Source organism: Dermacentor variabilis, chromosome 10 (assembly GCF_050947875.1).
Source record: "Dermacentor variabilis isolate Ectoservices chromosome 10, ASM5094787v1, whole genome shotgun sequence".
In the NCBI taxonomy this organism is placed as follows: domain Eukaryota; kingdom Metazoa; phylum Arthropoda; class Arachnida; order Ixodida; family Ixodidae; genus Dermacentor; species Dermacentor variabilis.
This window is the reverse complement of record NC_134577.1, coordinates 60,982,024-61,004,767: the sequence shown is the minus strand read 5'-3', so window position 1 is coordinate 61,004,767 and position 22,744 is coordinate 60,982,024. Positions and strand designations below refer to the sequence as shown.

General features: G+C 49.2%; 2 protein-coding genes and 1 pseudogene across 4 annotated transcripts in view; 1 reads left to right on the top strand and 2 right to left on the bottom strand.

The window, feature by feature from the left end:
* The window catches only part of Cdc50 (cell cycle control protein 50A), a 62,999-nt gene extending 58,324 nt beyond the window's left edge, over positions 1 to 4,675 (bottom strand). Inside the window, exon 1 of the mRNA XM_075672839.1 lies at positions 4,381 to 4,675. Within this exon, the coding sequence (XP_075528954.1) occupies positions 4,381 to 4,463 (83 nt within the window). The 5' untranslated portion in view covers positions 4,464 to 4,675. The remainder of the gene's footprint in view (positions 1 to 4,380) is intronic.
* The window catches only part of mmy (UDP-N-acetylglucosamine pyrophosphorylase mmy), a 96,134-nt gene that overhangs the window by 45,424 nt on the left and 27,966 nt on the right, over positions 1 to 22,744 (top strand). Inside the window, exons 1-2 of one of the 3 annotated variants that reach the window (XM_075672837.1) lie at positions 19,309 to 19,994; positions 22,315 to 22,437. In XM_075672837.1, the coding sequence (XP_075528952.1) occupies positions 19,897 to 19,994; positions 22,315 to 22,437 (221 nt within the window). In that variant the 5' untranslated portion in view covers positions 19,309 to 19,896. Of the gene's footprint in view, positions 1 to 19,308; positions 19,995 to 22,314; positions 22,438 to 22,744 lie in introns of those variants that run through there. The other 2 variants (XM_075672836.1, XM_075672838.1) reach the window with 2 other exon arrangements.
* Positions 15,368 to 22,744, bottom strand: part of LOC142559266 (putative ATP-dependent RNA helicase DDX5 pseudogene) — a 52,514-nt pseudogene continuing 45,137 nt past the window's right edge.

Sequence of the window (22,744 nt, the reverse complement as noted above, 5' to 3'; positions counted from 1 at the left end):
GGCCTCAAGCGGTCCGTGATGAACGCTGCAGTTTTAAACGCTTGCGTAACCGTTTAAACGCTTCCGTATCACTGAGGGGCGCAGCCTAACTCTTTCCTTACCATGATAAATGTGTAGCCCTGACTCTTTTTTTAAAGGCTTTGGGTATTATTTCTTTTAATGTGTCATCACGGCTCGATAACACGCTGCATATTAGTAGAACGCTGTGCGCAAATTTTCCATCATTCTCGTCCATTTTCCAAATTCTCATTCCATTCAAGACTGTGCCGCCCTCGACTGCGTTAATCCGTGCTGTTACTGATGGGCCAACTGTTATCTGCTCTGTGGACTGCCTAACCTAGCTAACCCGAATTTCATCTCGAATGTCAGCGATACCCGCGTTTGGCTTTCTAATCCATGTACTTGCGCCTTGCTGTCTCTGAAACGCTACGTTTGTCGTCTTCTGTGATCTTCTTGAGCATAAGGGACACGTTATCGTGTTCCATTAACGTTATTTGGTGATGATGTGTTCGAATAAGGTTCGAGCACAATGCGAATGGTGCACGAAAGTCCTGGTGAGAAACCACACATTGCCATGGAAGGATAACTCGTTTAGTTCGAATGCGAAAGCCTGCCGCATCCGCTATAATTAGACCTGCACCGGTAAATAGCAAAATTATCTTTTAATTTTTTTCTTGCAGTTAATTAGCCACGTAGCCTATCTGCCAAAACGGTATGCAGGGAGCAATATATGACAGCCCTTTCTTTTATTTTTTTCCTTTTATTCTTTTGTCATCACAATGCACTTTTTTAGTGCATTGTGATGACTGTGGCTGTAAACCACTGTTTAATGATTGTATAGTTGTGTTTAGAAATGCAGATAAAGATACAAGGGATATTGTAGAAGCAAGCTTGATTGAAAACGAAGGTGCAAACTGCGTCAGCACCCCGTCGATCTCTCTGAGCAGAAAGGAAATGGCCTATCTGGAAAATGCTGGGTTGCGCGTGCGATGATTTTCACCCGTGTGAGCAGCGAGCCGTTATAAATACCATGCTTTTCTGAAATAAAATTCAGTTGATAATTAGCGCACGTCCTGCCTTCTTTCATGTGCCTGTCAATCCAGCGCTGTGGCTTCAACTCGTGCAACGAACCAACTGGCCCAAAAATCTGCACTCCTGGATTCCATACGTGACTCCTTGCGCCAGTGGCTTTTCTCAGTTTTCTCTCGAACGCTAATCTTCTTTTCAATACTACTACTTAAGGCTAATTTAATAGCACTAATCTTCTTCTCGGCAATCTTTTCTGTGCGATGAGACGCGCACTGTCGCACTCGTTGCGACCTTCAGGTCTGTATATAGCTCTCGACGACGTGGATCCCCGTCCCTTCTCTCTTTACGATCGTCGAGTGTGACGCTTTCGAATTTTCGCAAGGCGCCTTTGTCGGATGTAGAAACATAGGACACTTCAGGACAGCCCCTCACTAAATATTCTACCTTCCTATATACACTCGTAGCACAGAGTGCTCCAAGCTGGCGTACCCTTGGTAGAGAAACTTCTTTTCAGCTGCCGTCGTCGCCGCTCCTCTTCCATCAGAGATGGGACGCCATAGGCGTTTGCACTTAGAGAATAGACTTTATCTACACAATATCTACATCGACAGCTATTTACGGTGAGTCTGACGTATCAACTCGACGTAGCCGATAGTGCATAACACCGTTCGTACGTCAAGACCCATCGGTAATTACACTGGGACCGGCGCCTTAACTCGGCAGAGCCGAAAGTGCAGATCACCTTTCCTGCGCCCGGAACCTCCGTGAGAGGTCGGGAGTTAGGTTTTAACCCTTCAGTTGCTACTCCCGATTCCTCTCGCGCCAAATCACGACACCCCGGTGACCTGATTGGGTCAACTGGGCTGTCACTCACCGGTCACTCTCTCTCACCCCCCTCCCTGCGTTCCTCGGAACATTCAGAGAGATAGAGGGAGAGAAAGGAACCGCCAAACAACAAATAACATCCTAACCATCCTGCTCCGCGACGTGTACGGTAAAGTCTCCCGACAATTTGAAGAACACTTACGGGGAACGAGCATCAACGTCGCCCCGGTCCTCGCACCTTAATTATAACCATCGCGCACCGCGTGCCGCAAAGGGCACCCCTGCCGAAGCGCACCCACCGATTCACCAGAATTAACGATCCCTCTGGCGATTGCCGTCTTGTGGGTGGTTCGTCTCCTCCGGCGGGCCCATAAAACTGTAAGTGCCGGGATGGATTCTGCTCCAGTGCCAGCCTGCCTTTCAAGAGACCGCGCATTGGGTCATCGATCCCTCTGGCCTTGAAGTTGCCCCTTCTGTCGCCCAGGCATGCTCGTTGACGCCCCAATGACGCTCTGCCCATGGTCCGTCCCAGACAGGGCGCCTCCGTCCGCGCTTCCGGGCCAGAGGGCCCCCAACGTCGCACCCTTTCCCACGTTTCCAGACCGCACGTGCGACAGGTTACGATGTCCCGAGGCCCCTTTGCCGCCAAAGAGCGCCTGCTGACTCACTACCCAAGCGCCCAGCTGGTTTTGCTCTCGGCGAAGCCCGAAAACGGCGATCTTCCACCATTCTGGGGCGAAATTGCTTCTCAGTCCCCAGGCCGTTTGTCAACATCCTTTACGCCACCCATAGCTATCTTGCAGTAAATCCGTGCAGCATTGCCAATGCCAAAGCCTGCGGCCGCCAGGTACGGACCACATTCTCGCATTCTTCGAAACAGCTGTCACTCGCACCAGAATGGTCGTTTTCTGCAGCGACGTATTTGTTACATGGGTGTTTCTGTCGTCGTCCTTGGTCACAAACCAGTTCGGCACGCGCAGGATCGCGCTGGTGTTCATAACCATTACTGTTCGCGATCAGTGTATAATATACCTTTACGTATGCGTATGCTGCCGAATACATAGGCGTCAATAGGCTAGTATCCAGGTTCATTCTCGTTCTGCTGAAAGGTTGGGTCAACGCACGCGATTTACGACGCATGCTTGCAAGCAAGCATAAACCGTGTAGGCGGCCCGCTCGCCTGCGTGAGGTATCAGTCCGTATCGCACGACTTGTGCAGCCACCGTTTAAAGGTCGTGTGCTGTACCAGTACTGTGGCTGTACGAAGTTGAGGCTTTGCGATCCCGGTTATTAAAAAAAAAAGAACGAAAAAAAAGGAAGGAAGATTCGCAGTGGCAAGTATCCAGAATTGCACGAGTAATTGCTATCCCTCTTTAAAACTTTTGACCGAACTTTTCTTTATTTATAGGTTGGCTACACTTTGGCTGCCGCGCACGGCCATATATGGAGATTACGCACGTGCGACCGAGCTATACGATTTTATGGCCACGTTTACATGAATCCGATGCGAGCGAGTCGATTCGAAATTCGAGCTGAGCGATCCCGACGTGACCGCGCTTAACACCGACTCGCTTCCGACCGGTGGACAAGTGCAGCATGCACGCAGTCCTTATATCTGAAAACACCAAGAATATGTGACTGGAGTATACTATGCGACAAAATACTTTTTTCTTGGCTAACTGGACTGTCGAAAATGGCTGACCGGAAGTTCCCTGGGGTCATGAACGCACTGCTGCCACATCGCGGATGCAAAAGGTCTCGAACGGGGCTTCCGCTGTTCCCGCAGCCGTCTGCAACAGCTCTATTTCAAGGCTCTTACCATTATGTGGATGAAGTTGTACTGCACAGCGCTTGTATTTTTCCTTGTCCTGATACCTTTCCCCGCTGCCAAAAAGCGCCGACGCCTCAGTGGTTCCCCGTGGGTCTCAGCGCTGGCTGCATCCGACCCGGCAAGTGAGTCGGGATGGCTCAACTCGACCCGCTGCATGGTGTTTGCATCAACTCGACAGACCGACTCCAACGCGACTGGGTCGACTCGGCCTGCTTCTGTCGGGTTCATGTAATACGCGCTGTGTGTGACTGCGCTACGGGGTATTGGACATAAGTTGTCGTATAAGGGTTTGCGTATACCACTTCCTGATCATGGGTGTCCACCGCGGTGTAGTATTATAGTCAGCTCGCAAATTTTGAACGACTGACGTCGGCTTTCTCGCACCAATTGCACGGCGCTGCACAGTTATACGGAGGCAATGTTACGTCCCACAGTATAGTTTATAATGACACGGACGATCGCTTGCGCAACTTTTGCATGCAGAATCCCCCGCGAATTTCCGTGTTCTTCGGGCTTGATCGCTGCGCTCGCTCTCGTGATTGGATGGATGCGCAATCGATGCGTATGCATACGCGACCGCTACATCGTCTTCTATAAATAGGAGAATGCTATGTATACGATACGCAGGTGCCCGAAGTGGCAAGCGGAAGTAAAAAAAAAAAAAGAAAACACGTAAGAAAGAGTCGTCTCCTTACGTCATGTCGTCTTCGTCGTCGACGAATTCTGTCAGCGGTAGCGACGGTGCCTCGTCGCTCTCGTCCATCGAATCCTGCTGCATGCTTTTTCGGCGCGCTGACGAGAAGGAGTGGGAGAGGGACGTCCTCGACAAGTACACGGACGATCCCGTTATCGGCTCGTTTCGCTAGGGCTATACGTTATTATTGCACGGCTGTATAATGCACGCTTTTCTTTTTCTTCTCTCTCTCTCTCTCAGTCTGCGTTGTTACTTTTTACGACTCCGCGAGGACTGCTGCTTTCCGACTGGCTGGGATCGCCTTTTGCACAACCCTGTCGTCGCTGGCTGCAGCGAGCGGCTAGCGAACGCGCCCTCCGGCTCTCAGTGTACGGCGGCGCAGTTGGGGGCGCGCGGCGCTGCAACAGTTGCGTGCAGTGAACGCATCGTCGGCGCACTTCGGTCCCAGGGCGCGCGCGCGCTCCTACGCGCCTGAATGCAGTTCCGCGGTGTTTTCAAACGGCCGAGTCCACTTTCATTTTGAATCGTTAGCTTAGCTAGCACTAGTGGATGGGGACATTCCGTTCTCGCGGTGAGGGAGGGGGAGGGGGAATGTGCAGCTCCCGAGGGTGCTTCAAACTTCGCGTAGCAGAGCAACGGCGGAGTTATCTGACTCGGTGACTCCTCCGCGCCGAAATGTAGTGCCCCCACGCTCTTTGAGCCGTGAAAAGCGAGCTCGAGGCCAACTTCTCGAGAGGTTAGTCCGTAACATCAAACGCGACACTTCAAGAAGAGCTGTTAAACTTTCCCCGAGTGCCTCGAAAAGATGGAAATTTTGCGAGGAATTTGGATTTCGCGTTTGCGCCGGCGCGGAGTGATACAACATTTCTCGCTCCCCCCTAAATGAATGGTGCGAGCGTGGCTGCGGATTCGATCCGCGCTGCACGCAACTGCACGTCACCGTCTGTCGAGGCGCCCGCTGCGCGTTCGTGTCTATTATGTTCTTGGCGCGTCTCGTGTTCTCTCTGTCGGGACACCTGTGGCGCTAATTCTACGGAAGGCGAGCCGTCTCCCCCCACCGGGTTTCTACGATCTCCGCGTGCGTGTGTGTGTGTTTTGTGCTTGTTTGCGTGACGCGAGCGGAGCACGCCGTCACTTTGCGGCCGAGCCGTGCCGCAGACGCGTCTTCCTATTTCCTGTTTAATTCGAGACGGCGCGTCGTTCGTTTGTTCGTTTCGCTTGGCTGCGCCGTCCGAGGTTGTGGCGGCAACTGAATGGGGCCGCACGTGGTACGGGCGCACTTGAACTTGTTGCTGGTCGATGCCCGTGACGACTCCCGGCTGCGGCGTGGAGTTTCCTGCAAAAATCGCTAGAGCGAACGCTGGCGCTGCGATCGTTCTTCTATACGTTTACACGAACCCGGCAGGAGCGTGTCGAGTCGGAAGTCGGGCAGAGACTGCCCAACTCGACAGCATTTACACGAACTCGTACCTGACGGGTCGAGGTTGTTGCGACAGCCTGCGTCGAGGCCAGGGATGATGAGTTGCGCGTCCGCATGCTGGCTGCGAGCCACCGACCCCGCCCGTCCCGTCCGCGTTTACATGAGCGCGTTTACAGTACGTTTGGACACCCGGTGTTCTTTATCAATTTGGATTGGTAATGCGTTATCGATGAACTCAATTTCGCTGGTTTCGGGGTCATAGGTAGGTTATCAAAAGGGAAAATGATGACCAAAAGTTTCACTTTTTTGAATTTCGCGCCAGCATACGTCAATGTGACGTCACCCGCCATGTTTCTTTTCTTGCGTGTTTTTTGGCTTACCAAGTGTCTTCTCGTTATTCTGGAAAGGTGATTTACAAAAGCAGCTAGAATAGTTTTCCTTTTAATGTCCGTTATACCTGCACCCAAAGCACTGTGCACGAGTTTTTATTGCGATAGCAACTACATGGACACTCCAGGCGCATTTCTGCCGTCGGCGTCGCCGTGATGTACCGTATGAAGTCGAAGGGCGGTAACATCGTCGCCGCGCACCGTATGCTGTATGTGCGAGAGAAATCGTGCGAGGGTGAGCCGACGACGGCGGCGGCTCATGCAACTCACACGTGCAATAAGGGAGGAAAGCGGGGAGGAGCGCGCCGCCTCCCGTCACACGCAAGACTTCACGGGGGAGGGGGGAGGCGGAGGTTACGGAGAAGGGGCGCGTTCTATATTGGCTGCTGCCGCGTATGGCGCGGCGGCGCGGGCCTTATCTCGAAGGAGATCTGCGATGGGCGCAGAGTTCACCGAGTGCTGATAGCTTAGTGTGCGCTGTGTTCTCGCCGCTTGGTTCGCGTTGGTGCGAGTGGCAGCACGAAGGTCAATTCGCTCGATGCCGCTGCCGCGCTTCCTCGCTCCAGCGTTTTTTGACAGGCGAGTTCCCGCTGTCATTGAGCGAGACGTGTTCAGGTTTGCTTGTGCGCGCGCGACACCACGCTTGTTACTTTAGTTAGTAAGCGAACCTTTGGAAGTTTATGCGGCCGATGAAACTATACTAACTTTACTTCCTATAGCTTTCTACTAATTCGCTATCGCAATCGATGCTTCGCCTTTCGGGTGAAACCGCGATTTTTTTGTCATTCCGCCCCCGATCAGATGCGGCCGCGATCGAACCCAATCGAAGCCGCGACCTCGTGCTAAGCATCTCAACGCCATAGCCACTTAACGTCTTTTTTTTGTGTGTGTGTGTGCAGGTAAACATTGGCAGATGCGCCCGTCACGCATGGGCAGCGAAATGTGGCGCATGGCGGACTGCCACACTGAGGACGTTGTTCTTTCGCATCTCCACACATCGCTAACACATGCGCGTGATGGCCTCACGGTCCCGGGATGCCATCGTGAATTTCTTTATGCACGTGCTTATTTGCATGAACGAAACGCGCGTGGGGCGGCGTATGATAAAGGCTTGTGTGGACGTGGTAGATAAGCGATGCTCTTTATTCCTGGTAGCCGAGTTTAGTGTGTGCACGGTTGAATGGCGTGACACTTCGTCCCGATTTCGTATCTGCTTCTCCCGTCCTCCGACCTTCAATGTGTTTTTCGCGTTGAGCGTCGCGTCTATCTGCATCATCAGAATGGAACATATATACGCCCTAGAAGAAGACTGTAACATGCTTTCAGTGTAGCGTATGCCTAAGGCTCTATTCTGCCGAACGCTTTCGGCCGCCTCGTGACCTTGCGGCCTTGGATTGTAATTCTAAAAGCAGTTTACAACCTTCGAGGTGTTTTTTTTTTCCCGCGACGACAGTACATATATTCGTCTATAATTCGTGCGTTTCCTTTGTTTAACGCTGCGCGGTCGGTACTTCCAGATCGCTAATGGCATGCACGTTGTGAAAAAAGCAAGATAGGTTGCAGGAAGATAGAGACATGAACTGTGGCTGCTGACCTGACAAGTTCTCTAATCTCGAAGCGTTAGCTTCAGCGACATTCCTTGTTCTGGCATTGTTAAGTAGTTTTATGCACGTTATCAACGGGAAATGTGGCACTCCTGACCGCAAATTAGCGTGCGTCTAGTTTAAAAGAGAGAGAGAGGGAGAAAACGCAAGCAAGGCAGATGACGCTTATTGTTGTGGGGGCGAAAGTACGGCCCATAGGGTGTAAAATATTCTTAGATTGAACGTTTAGGAGTGACACCCGCATACTTTTGTGGCTGCAGCTGTGCACTTTCTATAATTTCTTGTAGAAGGGCAGCTGTTAAAGTTCAGTTCTGATCGCTTAGTGGGTCACTTTCAGCACCAAGAGAAGGGTAGAAATTCGGTCTTGTTGGTATGACGCAGTGCAACTAAGTGAAGCAGCGCAAAGAAATGTGACCGAAAGTGGAGGGTATCCAGCACAGGCGCATGTGTTGTGCCCTCTTTCCGTTATATATATATATATATATATATATATATATATATATATATATATATATATATATATATATATATATATATATATATATATATAAAAAATATGCGAATGCCACGTAGCTGGACAGAACCAAGGCAATGTTGTTTGCCGTCGCTTGCAGATACGCAGATTATTCTTTTTTCATTCCACCTAATTAGATAATTCGCCAAACACTTTCATGTAGCACGTATTGTACAGAAAGCTCTATCGGGAGTTTTTCATGTTGCTCTACCATTTCCTAATCGACACTTTTCATCTAATTATGATATTCGAGAACTTAATTAAGACTATTTATATAATCAGGTGGAACGAAAAAAAGAATAATCTGAGCATCTCCAAGCGACGGCAAACACCATTACCTTGGTTCTGTCCAGCTACGTGGCATTCGTATGTAATTGAACTCTGGCTAAAGTTAGCTGGGACACCCTGTGTACACATGTAGGGAAACGGGTTTCCCACATTTGCACAGTGGTTTGTCCTCGACAGCTATAGAGCAGGCGAATCTCGACGAAATGTGTGCGCCTCTCGCATGTGGAATGCGGTTGACATCGTGTGTATATATATATACCCACCTCTTCGGCCTTACCAACTAGCTGCAAAGCTTTTGCTCGGCAGATAGGAAGACACAAAAAAAAAAGTACAGTGAGCGAAATCCTATGCCGTGTCTGGAGCTGCTGCTGGCGTCCCTACAGACGTGGAAGAACCAGTTCCTTCTTTTTTTTTTCGCTCGCTCTCGTCAAGGCGAGTTTCTCACGCAGCTCAAGAAGTGTGGCAGCTCCGTATGGCGTGCATGAATAATCTCCTCGATCGGTCTACGGAACACGCGCGCTCGTTATGCATGTGGCACGCGCAGGCGGCGAAACGAACGGAGGCCTCGCGGGAGAAGAGAGGGAGAGAAAGAGTGTGGAGAGGAGGAAACAACGACGTGCTTCTTTTGCGCTTTGTCGGCGCCTCGGGGGAGAGCATATGCGGGCGTCTCGGTCGCGCGACGCTTGTGAAATGCCATGCATGCACCCGGTGTGCCGGCGATACTGCGTCGCGCGGTGCCTGCGCGGGTAATTCGTTATAACGCAATGACCGATATAGCGAAAGGCATTCGTGACTGCCTTTCTCACGGCTTATCAGTGGGTTCCAGGGGGGGGGGAGAGGGTAGCAGGTCTTGTCTATATTATGCGGCTCTGTAATTGGATGCGCCTCGCCGTTGAGCTAACTGATTTGCCCGCGTGTCTGCAGGTAATTCGTTATAGCGAAATGGCCGGTAGACGAAAGGGGTCGTGGCTATACCCTCTCACAACTTGTCCGTGGGTCGCAAATGATCGCGCGGGGTTGCAGAACGGGCTTTTGATTATACGGCCTGTTAAGTGACACGCCCACTGAGCCGTGTGAGCTAACTGCCTCGCGATTGTCTGCAAGGAATTTGTTATAACGAAATTACTGGTGTCATGACTAGCTTCTCACGGCACTCCATGTGTCGGAAGTGGTTGGTTGGAGGGCGAGGCTTCTGTTGACTAATATACGGCCTGTAAAATGCTACGCACGCAGACGCCATGCGCCGATTGCTTTGCTCTCGTTTGCGGGTAATTCGTTATAAGGCGATGACCGATATTATAGCGAAAGGCGTCGTGACTACCTTGCCACGGCTTACCCACAGGCGGCAAATGGCCACAGGGAGTGCAAAGCATGTATTTGCTCATACGGTTTGTACAGTGCTGCGCCCGCTGTGCCGGCGCTCTGATTGACTTCGGCGTGTCTGCAGGTGATTCGCTACAACGAGGTGGTCTGTGTAGCGAAAGGCGTCGCGGCTCTACCGCGTCTCACGGCTGTGCACGCCTGGGGAAACGTCTTTGATGAAGTGGTCTTATTTGAGCGATTGCTTGGCTGAGTACAATACTCGTGGAAACTGACGCGAGACGGACCTGACGTGTTGTAGAACGGCAGGAACCGTCCGGCTTCGCTTCAAGGCGCCTTTGGATGCATTGCAGTATCATTACGAACGCACGGGGCACGCGTCTTTTTGTGCAAGAAAACGCACAACGTTTGGCAGTGTTGTTGCCAAGCGTGCGAGGTTTCTGTTGGCCTCTTGTCAATAGTACGGCTGCTCTCTCTCTCTCTCTCTCTCTCTCTGCGTGTGGAGAGAGAGAGAGAGAGAGAGAGCCGTTTTGGCCGTGAGGGTGCGCTTGCTAACACTCCCAGGACTATAGATCTAGTACACAGGAACCGATGTCGAAAATAGTGGGCGAAATGGCGATCGCATGATCGCCGCAGTAGCTTAATTTAGTAGAGGACCTAACGCGTAATGCGCGAGATGTCGGTTCGGCAAACTTGTATCTCTCGCCCACTTTCGGTTTGCCTTTGCCCTAATTATTCCCACATTTCAAGCAGATCGATGCAACAGTCAATTTACCCCGTGATTGCATCGCCCGTTTCTGTAGCCTTCAGTTTATCTGGAATGCAGTTCATTCGTTTCTCTAACCCCTAGTTCCGCGCTAGAATGCGATGTAATTTCTGTTGAGCGGTAAGCCATTAACCTATGTTGTCCCAAACAGTGTAAGGTGCTGTGAAAATTCATGACGTGGCGGAAAGCTGTAGTGGGAGGAAATAGGAAATTCAGAATTTACTGCCATGCGCATGTACGTGTAAGTATACAGCGATGTCGGCCTGTGTATGCGGCGTCGTTTGCCGGGAGTGCACGACAACTCGTAACTTGCCTTTTGTGCGCAAGCATATAAGTATGTACGGACCACAAGCCGTGGCCTAAAACAAGATGTAAATTTATTCGTGATTCAGACGCGCAAAACTGCAATTGGACGGGCGCGCCGGGAACGTTTCGCAATGCCGAGTTTGCACTGCAGTCCCCCCCCCCCCCCCCCCGCACATCTGGTTACGTGACGAAATCGGCCTTACCACCGTTATCCCTTGTACGCGTACACTTTTGCTTAGAGGCGTACAAGGGCGACAAGGGCTCAATCGCGCAGAGTGTTCGAATTGGAAGAGAGCGCTTTCTCGCCTCAACGCCGCCGTCGCGCCATCTGTGGACGCGACAGGCTGTCCTAACGAAACGAGCTTATCAGCGAGGACAGAGAGAGAGCGCGCGCCTAGTTTGAAAGGCCGATCGTCCCCCTTGCTGCGCGACACGAGACAGAGAGAGAGAGAGAGAGAGAGAGAGAGAAAAGCTCGCCTTTCGGGCGTGGTTGACTCCTGGATTATCACATCCTCCGGAAATTCAGGATTGTTGATTACGTTAATTACGCTTTTGTTGGCGTTTTTTTCCCCCTCGCTTTGTAGCACGTGTAGTCTATAGCGAAGTTTTGCCTTCTCCGCGCTATATAGTCCACAGGCGCGCAATTCGTGCACTCGGTGTATGCGCCCCGTCGAGTGGGCCTTGCCACGCGTCCGCGCGCTTCTTCCCGGCTATACATGCCCCCCCCCCCCCTCCCCTCCCGCGTCTGGGTTGTGTGTAACGTCTCTGCCGAGATTCCCCAATTTTCCGTTACGAATTTTAGCCGCGGGTTCTACGTTTCTTTTTTATCTTTTTTTTTTACGAATGTTGCGTCGAGTTCTGCGACAGTCAAACTCTGTTCGCGAGAGAGCTTTAAAGGTGTTAAGCTATAAAGCTACATTCCAGACGAACCAGCTCGCCCGAATAAATTTGTTGCTGCCAAGAATGGCATTTGCTCCGAGCGCAGTTATTCGCGTAAGTTCCCGAAGAAGGCCGAATCGGCAACGCTAATTAGGCGCTCGATACGTCACTGTAATCTAAAAATAACAAGAAACACTGGGTTGCTTGTCAGTCTCTGCTGCTGTTTGTGTGCTGCGTTTAAAGACGAGTCATCGTTGATGAAGCGCGTATGTATACCACGAAAGGTATGCGCAAAAAAAAAAAAGGAAACAAAAACGAAAATCTGCGTGTTCTACCCCTTACGTCGTGACATTCTCACGAATCACACACACACACACAAAAAAGTCGGAAGTTGACAGTTGGTTGTAACGTAACGCGATGATTCGGAAGGGCGATCACGATACCATTCTGTACTCGCAAGGGTTTTTTCCACGTCACCTGTACACCGCGGGCGCATCTTCGAGGCAGTGCAGCATTACATCATCCAGATGTCTCGAAACGTTATATATATATATATATATATATATATATATATATATATATATATATATATATATATATATATATATAATATATGTGTGTGTGTGTGTGTGTGTGTGAAGGGGAACAGAGGGGCCCGCTCCTTGTGAGTCACAATTATATGAAGCGCACACTAAAGCATAGGGTGAATAACTTGGTTTTGATTGACATGTAAAAAGGATAGATAAAGGGAAATTAAAGTGGACGAAAAAAAAAAAGAAAACACTAGTTGCAGGTGGGATACGAACCGACGTCCTCGCATTACGCATTGTCTGTTGGCCACACACACACACACACACACACACACACACACACACACACACACACACACACACACACACACACACACACACACACACACACACACACACACACACATATATATATATATATATATATATACATACACACACACAAACGAGAAGTAAGGGAGTTAACCGAGGAGCCCAACAGAAAATGGGGCCGGAGGGGCCGCATGGCGCCCCATGGTCTGTTGGCTTCTTAAGATATATACAACAGAATCAGACAAAGGCTTACAATGTATGATGGCGGACCAGAAGCCTCCTCGCCTCTCATTTGATGGACCGTGCGCTCTTAATTGAGCCCTGCGGTCTTGTGTTGATGCACTTGTATTTCCTTTTTCTTTTATTATCTTTCTCTCTCTGAGTGTCATAGAATAAAATGGGAAGTCGGTTCATTTTACTTAACGGAACTGACGGCAATTGAATCTTTTTTCTTTCTGACGAACTGGTAGTTGGCAATTGATCGATCCTCTCTTACGTCTAGTCAAAAATAACCGAATCAAACCAGCCAAATCGAGACTGCGCACGGCTCACGCACAGGCATTTTGTCATTTCCTCCCTGAGCGCCGAGTCCCATTAGCGACAGGAAGAACAGGCTGTCGTTGACAAGCTGTCTGCGTGCTCATTGAGGCTTGCTTCAAAATTGGCCCTTTTTTTTTTACCCCTTTTCCTTTTCATTTTGCCTTCGTATTACATAGGGCCGTCTCGGCTTCGCTGATCATCGTCGGATCGAAAGAGCCCGCCATGCACATGCAATGTGTGGCGTTTTCCTTTCGCTTACGTCGTTAGAGGTTTATTTCTCTACACCTGTCACTATTTCTTGGGGATTCTTTCTTTCTCCTTCCTTTTTCCTGCTCACGTCGACTCTATGAGCGTCCTTCTCTAGTTACTTCCCCCCTCTTATATATATTTTATGCGGAAGCAGTGTGTGTGTGTGTGTGTACCTGCAGAGCCGACCCGGCTCGCACGCTGCGCGCGGACACCTGTCTGCCTTGGTCCCAAATTGCCGAGGTCTCTCTCTCTCTCTCAAGATGCAAGCAAGCGCACGCAGTTCCGCAGGAGAAAGCAGGTTTAACCGGCGAGCGCGCTCTCCGGTCTCTTTCGTCGTGATCCGGCGTGCCGGAAAGAGAACAGAAAGCGCTGGCTTCGCACGTTTCTCGTTTCTTTTATGACGCGAGAGCTTTCCTGCTTTTTTTCTTTCTTTCGTTCCTCTCTTTTCAGTGCATCTCTTCACGTCATGTTCCCCCCTCCCCGCTCTTCCTGCACCTCCCCCCCCCCCCCCCGCCTGCGGTTTTCACGCGTGCTTGCAGTGCGGGTTCCGGCCGGGCGTATAACGAGCATGTCCAAGGCGCGCGCACGCCTGATATGCGGGGCACCGTGTCCCTCTTATGTCTCTCTCTCTCTCTCTCTCTCTCTCTCTCTCTCTCTGTCGTTTACGAAACTGTGGAAGGAGCAAGTCGTGGCCCGAAAAGGAGAGAGGCGGTCGCCGGTAGCGTGGAACGTGCGTCGGTGTGACGCTGATGCGCGCCGTTGCTGCTTCGGCGTGCCGTTAGCGCGCCGGCGTTTCGAGCGCGGGCCCTTAATCCGTCGCAAGGACGACAAAGCGTGTCGGGAGGCAGCGCCGAAAGGTGCACGCGTAGAAACGCGTGCGCTCGCTCGTTCGCTTGCTCACGCGTGCACGCACCGCTCGCTGATTCACTCACTCATTCGGGCAGAGAGACACAAAGATAGATAGATAGATAGATAGATAGATAGATAGATAGATAGATAGATAGATAGATAGATAGATAGAAAACCCTTTGTAAAACGATGGAAATGATAGTTGTTTTCACCTTGCAATGGCACGTACTGTGGAGAAGCCAGCTTCGCCGAAACTCCGTTCTTTGCCGCGCTCCCCGCTTTTAAGTATTTTTTTTTATTGTTATAGCACTTATATTGACACTCCGGTCTAACTTTTTTTGCCGTCGGCGTCGCCGTGTAAAGTTTCGGTATCAAGTCCGAGCGCTACAAGAGATCCCATCGCGCTCCGCGCGCCGCATCCCTTGGGCGCAAGAGAAAGCGTGCGAAGGCGAGCCCAGGTGTATAGTACTTGACGCGCACCGTCGTGTCGTGCTCTCAATAAGTGCGCTCTTAAGGGAGGGCTCGGGGCGCAGGGCAGGTCGACAACCCGGGTTTCTTTAACGTGAGACGAGCCAGCTGTGCAGCGCGGACGGGGAGAACAGGGGTGCGAGAAGGCACAAAATAATTACGCACGTGCCCTCCTGTACCCTTGTTCCTTGTCCGCGCTGCAGCTCGATCGTTTCAAGATGAACAACCAATGAACCAGCAGTGGTCACTCTCATTGTCCTTAACGTGCACACCAAAGCAACTTTTAAATGTGAGCCTTTATTCAATAAAACATGAATTGTGTACAAAACAATGTTTGGACCGATAGCTGCAAAGGCTAGTGATCGGTCCAATACAAAAATTGAATTAAGACAGCAAGCTGGGCGAGTTGGTGATTGAACATGTTCCTGTGGGTGGGCTATGTACCTATGGGTGGGCTATGTACCTATGGGTGGGCTATGGGCGCTGCCCACCCATAGGAACATGTCCAATACAAAAATTACTAGGAATTCAGCCGCAGAGCGTGAAGAGCTGAAGAACAATTGGGATGTATACGACACTATACTATACAACTGTAGTAGAACATGTTTACGAAATACACACAATGAATCCAAGAGAAAGAATGTGACACAAAAAGAAAATTCACATAAGAGTTTCAGACAGTTTCATTACACTTGTAGTGCAGTTTGGTGGTCATTTTAAAATTTCTCGCTGCTTTAACCTCTATCGGTAGTTCCATATTTTGACACCCCTGAACTCGGTCAGGCGTTCACCATACACATTGTTACTTTGGGCAGGTTAAAATTGCAGTTGGGTGCTTGCCTTGTACTACGAGAAGGTAAAACGAAGAGGCTTAACAGAAGGGGATAATTAGTGTTTGATAGTGTTGATCAAGCAGTTTTCCTTTCGTCACGACGACGACGTTTGGCCTGAAAACGGTTTCACAATGGGCCGCAATTTGTTCTTGCGATCAATTCTAATATTTTGTCCGGGCTAACTGGTTCCTCTCGTAAGAATAGGCCGAGTAGCGCGAAGAAAAAGAAAACATGTAACGAATTTTGTGCAGTTATCTTTTCTTTATTTTTGCTTGCTTTGTCACCCGCTTGCCTGCCTGCCTTCTTGCTCCTTCGTGACAGCGCTCTTGTCGCATACAAGCGCAGCTGACGCGTCTCGTGTATCTTTTCCTTCACTTCGGCCGACGGTTCTCCTTGATTGCCCACGTTGATGGGACCCATTCACTTGCAGAAAGAAGAGAGAAAGAAAAAAAAAAAGCTTTTATTCCTTGTTTTTGTTAGTGGTCGCCGTTTATTTGCAGTTTTGACTAGGATTCCGTCCGACCGAATGAGCTATTCAATCAAACCCTTTTGACTCCTCACACATAAGCTAACTTAACCTAACGAACTGTTCGACTAAATGCCCGCAGGAACTGCTGAATCCTATATTTGCCCGACGCCGAATCCTTTGCAGAGGTAATTGAAAATTGCACGAAGTTTACAGTAAGACTATCGTGAAGTTTGAGAAGACTTTCTTACGCCTGGTGCCAAGTTTCTCTGCAAGGCTGCCTGTTCTGTGTCTCTCAGTTGTCATCTTACACCACTTGGCACGTGACACGGCGGGGTTTCACGGAGAAATACGCGCCCGAAGATCCGCCTTGCGACGTCAACAAGTTTGACGTCTAGGTCCTCTTTCAGTTTGAAACCAGTCTGAACTGGCTTCTCTGCAACCTTATTTTTCGTTGGGCTGAAACGCATTTTCTTATTACCCGAGTAAAAATAAGGCCAAACTTCTTTTTTCTTTTGAATTTCGCACACCGTAACGTCGGCACCGATTCTTCAGTGTGACGTCATCGGTTTCTTCTTATTTCCTCGTATTTCTGCCCTGCGCAGGAAAAAGTAGAAAATGTTTGGAAACGTGCTTCAGTCCGCTCATTTTTTTCTTTTTTTTTTTAGAATACAACGCGTTTCAGGTCAGAAATATGACAGTTATGGCAAAAAAGCATTGAAACGTTCTGGAACGCATTGCAAAGCGTAACAGGAATCGTATATAGAGAGCATTAAAAGAATACTGGAGGTAGAATTTAGCTAAGCTCTATTAGTAAATTATTCTACAAAAAATTACTTTAATCCAGAAAAGAGACAAGAAATGACGGGTGACGACGCCGCGTTGAAGTTCCCGCATCAGTCTGCTGTGACGTCATGAGTATCGACGGAGTCTCCTCGGACCTATAATGGTTCACTTTTTATCATTAAAGACGGGCTGCTTTGTTTTCCAAAGGAACCAACGGGCCGAACTTCGCGAGTTTCGATAACCTTTATTTTTTTACTGCGCGCCAACGGCTGGAATACGGGAACATACTTCGAAAAGCGTGACGTCATGCTGACGTAACAGCGCCGCGTTTCCGGCGCGAAATTCAAGAAGTGAAAGCGCGTGGCCTTCTTTTTTTTCTCCCCCCATCTAGTAAACAACCTCTTTTAAGGCCCACTCGCCGTAGGCTGACCCGACACCGATTTCGGTCTGCCGACTGTCGGCGACATACAGCGTTTTTTTTTCTTTACTTTCGTGCCGGCGCCTCTGTCACACTGTAGATTGTTGGTGTCGGTACAGTGTGACAGAGGTGCCGACACGAAGGAAAAAACGTTGTCTCCGACAGTCGGCAGACCGAAATCGGTGTCGGGTCGGCCAAGTGGTAGTGAGCCTTTACGGAAAGTGACGAAAATCGTTTTTTTTTTTAAAGAGAACCTTTATCAGTCCAAGCTGATCTGGTGTTTATCTTATAGTGCCCTTCTAAATTCATTTACATCTGATTGTGCTAGTACTTTTTTGAGCGCGCAGTGGAGTCACCTTTTGGTGCGTAATTCCTTTTGTACTTCGCTTATAGCAGACTAGGCATTGGCGAAATTTGGCGAAAGTGCAGATTTCTTTTGTAATACTGGTGTGTACAACTGAAGATTTGTCCTTGCATCATTCATTGCGTCCATTTTTTTTTGTAGCGTTGTGCAATTGTTAATGATAACAGGAGTGGTCGATCGCGTACGTGTTAAAATGCTTATGTTTCGATTAGTACTACCGCTATGTTGACGTATGGACACATTGCAGTGTATTCTCGTGCAACCCCACCTGTTTGGTCTACTTGGCTGCAGTAGGTTCTAAATAAATAAATAAATAAATAAATAAATAAATAAATAAATAAAAAGAAAGGTATTTGTCGGACAGGATTGCGGTACCGAAGCCGGTCATGCGCTCAACACATGCGCATTTAGTAGGAATTCTGAGACTCGAAGCAGTAAATTCGATAGCGTGGAATAGGAGGATCGACAGAGTTAGAAAAAAAAAATGAAAGGAAAAACGTACGGAGCTGGAATCGCGGCACTTATAACGGTCCGGAGCACGCCACGGCGTAGCGGCATAAATAAAAGAAGCCGGCCGGCCTCGACCGCCTTGCGTGCCGTGACTAGAATAGGAAGCCGGATCACGCGAAGAATGCGTTGTATCGTGTGTACGTGCCGTTGTTAGCGTCCGGTGTCCTGCCTATCGATAGCGCGCGCTGCTTGGCGAGGCTGGAGCTTTCGCAAGGCCACGCATTGCCGTGTCTCGCCACGCGTGCGGGGCGGCGAAGGAAGAGAGAGAGAGAGAGAGAGACACTCCGCACTCCTTTGCGAATCTGTTATCCGTAGCTGCGACATTTTATCTGACCTCTATTTATCTTCATGCATTTTGTAGGGGTGCCATATAGTAATGCTTTTTAATTGAATACCTAACTTTTCGCTGCTTACGAATGTACAGAAAGAGGGAAAGTGGCTATAAAAAAGAATAAAGGTTGGATATTGTTTATTTCCTTCGATACGCGCTGCTGTACTTGCAAGCCTGTTCGGCTGAGCAGCTTGTAAATCAACAAAGAGTGAACGGTCGCCGCAACTGGCTTACGACGAGCGTACCAAGTTAGCCTGGACCATGTGGATGGAACTTTCCTTATTACTTAATCTCGTGTATTCGGTAATGATCGAGCGTCCGAAAAAAAGTTCAATACCGAATTCGCCACTGGAATGTTTGTTTGAATTGAGGGCATTAGTATTTGCTCGACCTATTTGATTCCAAACATAAACGCTAAATCGCACATCACACGCTGAAACCATTCAAACTCCCCGCGTTTCCTTCTTTCGATGCACTTAGATACAGCATACTACAAAAGACATGGCTTTAGCGTGTTTAGCAGCGCCCTCTTGCGTCAACGTTTGCATTTCCGCTTTTTGCTTTTTGTTTCGGGTATTTCGAGATACGGGATGGTTTTGCTGACTCATTTTCTCTTCCGAACTGCAGTATTCAGCGCCAACCGGTTAAACTGTCCGAGACTTCCTCGCGCCGCCTGTATGTGTTTTAGCTGTTGTATTCTTTCGGGCTACGTTAGTCACGGTACGTTTCCAGCAGGCGTCCCCTCAACGTTGGGTCTGCTTCGCGGCTGCTGCGCTGTTGTCGTCGTCGGCGGCGGCGCGGTCCTTCGTCAAAGCGCTTGCGGCCACTCGAGATAATATTCGTCGTGCAGTGTTTTGTCGCCTCCTGGTCCTTCGTCGCACGTGACAGTTGTGGTTGATCGATACTCGCTCTTTTTCGTCTGGCAATCTTTTCGAGCTGCTTTTTTCGCTGGCGCGCGCGCGCGCCTCTTCCTCCTATCGCGAGAAGGTAAACAAAACCCGCGCGCGTGCTCAGCGTCGGCTGGGCTGGTCAAGTAAAAACAAAGGACCCCACTCTCTTCCGCCACGCTGGCTTCGCGTCGGCCGTTTGATGACGCTAGCGCGCGCGCTGGGCTTACGCTGGGCGCCTCGATCGCGATAAAGAGCCAAGCGGCAGCGCTGGGACGACGCCCCTCTCGAAACTCCACGCTCGCGCGTCGCTTTCTTGGAGAGTCGTCGGTGCGTTGGCATCTCGGCGTAATCTCTCTTCGTCGGTACTTGTTGGACAAAGTTGACCTGACCCCGAAGGGATCGAGTGCCCAAGTTGAAAGCGAGCGCGTCGAACTTCTGCTTCCCGCGAGCGACAGAAGTGCTTTCGGGTGATCTACCGCGCGATCATGAGCTTGTACGTGGTGCGCGGACGTCGCTTCGAGCGGGTGTTGACCGCGCCGACGGTTGTTGATGTGGACGACGACGACTGGCGGACACCGAAACCGTACGTGCTTGATGGACCCCCCCCCCCCCCCCCCCACACACACACACACACACACACGCCGTTGTTGATTTGCGTGTGGGCGTGTTGTACGTAGCTGGGCCTGTGACTTTCCAGGTCCGCGTGAACATCGATTAATAATTGTTGCCAGCTTGAGTCAGGCCAGCTTGAGGCGTGAGTGACCGCAACCATGCATAACGTGGCCGGGGACGGAGTTGGCTTTTTTTTTCTCGCTTTCTTTTTTTTTGAGAATGACTATTTCAGTCGACCGAGCGCAACGATTGTTTCCTTTCATTTCTACTTAATACTAGTTCCTTTTTTGTTTTTTGTTTCTTAGCCCGAGCAAACCCCGTATTTGCTGTGCACTTGTTGGTTGTTGACGATTTCTCTGGTGATTGCCTCTGTTGGAATAACTGTTAAAGCTGCAATCGGTAGAGGATAATCGTTGATTGATACCTCGTATGTACGCAGGTACTGATGCTATTCATACATGAAGCAGAAAAAAAGAAAAGTAGTAGTTGGTGAGGCACTCTTGCACACTATTCCAAGGGCACAAATAAGTTGAATAAATTGAGATGAGCTTGGTTGAGCATTGTCTTGGCCATGGCACCTATAAACAAAATTCTAAATAAGAAAAATGCTAAGAGGGCATGTGAACATGGAAAAATTTGATAGTTTTAAGATTTGCATGTTTTGTATGTTGCGTGTTGCACTCACTCTAACATGTATCCATAAAGATAACTTCTTAACAAGTATACCAGTTGTGTACAGACCTGTGCTCTTATCGATTTTCTGGTTCGTAAAATTGACATTTGCAAATGAGTTGCCGATGTCTTATGGTCATCAAAAGTTTGTTACTTATATCTTGTCTATACAAGTCATCAATACACTTCACATCCTCTATTTCTCTTGATACATGGAGCAGAGCCGTACAAGAAGTACAGTTCATCAAAATGGGCTTCAAAATTGCTAACTATATGCCTGCCTAATTAACTCCACATCACTGAGTAACAGGGATGCCAGCTCATGACTGTTTTTAGTGTCGATGCCTGACTGCGCTGCATAAGAGTGCACGGTGCGCCTCTGTTTGGTACAACCTTAAGCAGCTTCATTCATACCAAAACGGAATTTTATCTTGGTTGAGAATACCGTGAAACGGGCAGAGGTCTTTCGCCGAATACGAGTGCATCAATTAAGCGCTTGGAGTGTCCTTTATGTCCACTTTATTACCCGTGTGATTTTATGTCCTTCTGCTGTTTCACAATTGTATCTTTGATGCATGAAAGACTTGAATCAATAAAACAAATAAAGTGAAAAAAAAAACATACTTAGGTGCGAAAAAAAAAAATTCTCACCAAACTTGTAGTTGAGGAAATGCAAGGAAGTCATGTTTTCTTTTTAGACTACTGTGATGAGAAACGAGACTGGAAGCAATGCAGATGTCTATTCATATGCAGACACACTACCTGAACAGGGTTGTGTTCAAATGACGGAAATTTGGCCAGCTGCAGGACACGTCATGTAATTCTGTGTAAAGAAAAATTGCAAATCTGTCCCATTTTAGCAAGAAGCTACAAACTGTCTTGTTTCAGTGTCATCAAAAAGCTAAATTTGCACTTGAAGAAAAATTTATCCTTGCCTGGAGATCTGCAGGGCAACTGCTTCACTGGGGCAGTCGCTCTGCGGTCTGTATTAAATAAGGCGCCTCACAAATGGCGGTGAAAGGCCTGGATAACTAACATGAAATGCTGGAAACTTGAAGGAAATGAACTATTCAAATAAGGTCTGTGAAGATTGCATGAAACTTACTTTATATCACCAATGACAAATGGGGATCTGCCTGGCTGTAGGGGTATGTGGCAGAGGCTCACTTTGTTGTTCTTACAAACATCACAATTAAAGAAATTCCTTTTTTTCGCGTGTAGCTTTTTGCACCGTACAGATTCCAGCAGATTCTACAAGTCCTGCAGAGCATGAATGATGCATAATTGCGTAACATGTGCCTGATTTCTCGCTGACCATCTGCAGGATGTTGTCGTAGATAAAAAGTTTATCATCACACACTCATCCTGCCCGGGTAATGTTGCACCGATAAGAGTACCACCTGCCATAATGTTGCACAAACGAGGGAAAACAGTCGTTGGCAATGTGAACAGGTCCAGGAGTTCTGCAAACAGATAGCCGGTAAAGGGAGCCAGTGTAGCAGTCATAAGCGTGACCGCTTTCTTCACGCCGCCAGGGCGCAATCTTTTTGTAGTGGCACCACTCGAAGCTGTTGGTTCCCTGTGCGCCGGTTGCTTATCCCACTCACTCTCGTTTTCAGATACACCAACGCTGAGTACGAGGATGTGCGAGCGTCGCTCAAGGCTCACAGCCAGGAGCACCTGCTCAGGTTCTGGCCGCAGCTCACTGAGGAGCAGAGATGCCAGCTGATGACCGATTTGAGGTGAATGGGCGATAATGGTGCATGAGCATGTCTGCTGTCATAATGGAAAAAAGACAGTTCTGAAGGAAATTGCACTAATCCAGCACAGCAGGAATCTGAACGATGCGAAGCTAGTTTGAGTTAGCGAGGTAGCAACAGTAGCGCGTGACATGAGAGCGACCTTGTAGGCTGTAGCTGTTGGCCATTTGCATCACTAGGACGAAGGGCAATGTATGGTGCATGTCGGGGCAAGAATGTTGATGAGAGGTGTATACGTAGAGAAGTATGACGCACATCTAAATATATTTAAGGCTTCATACCACTTGCA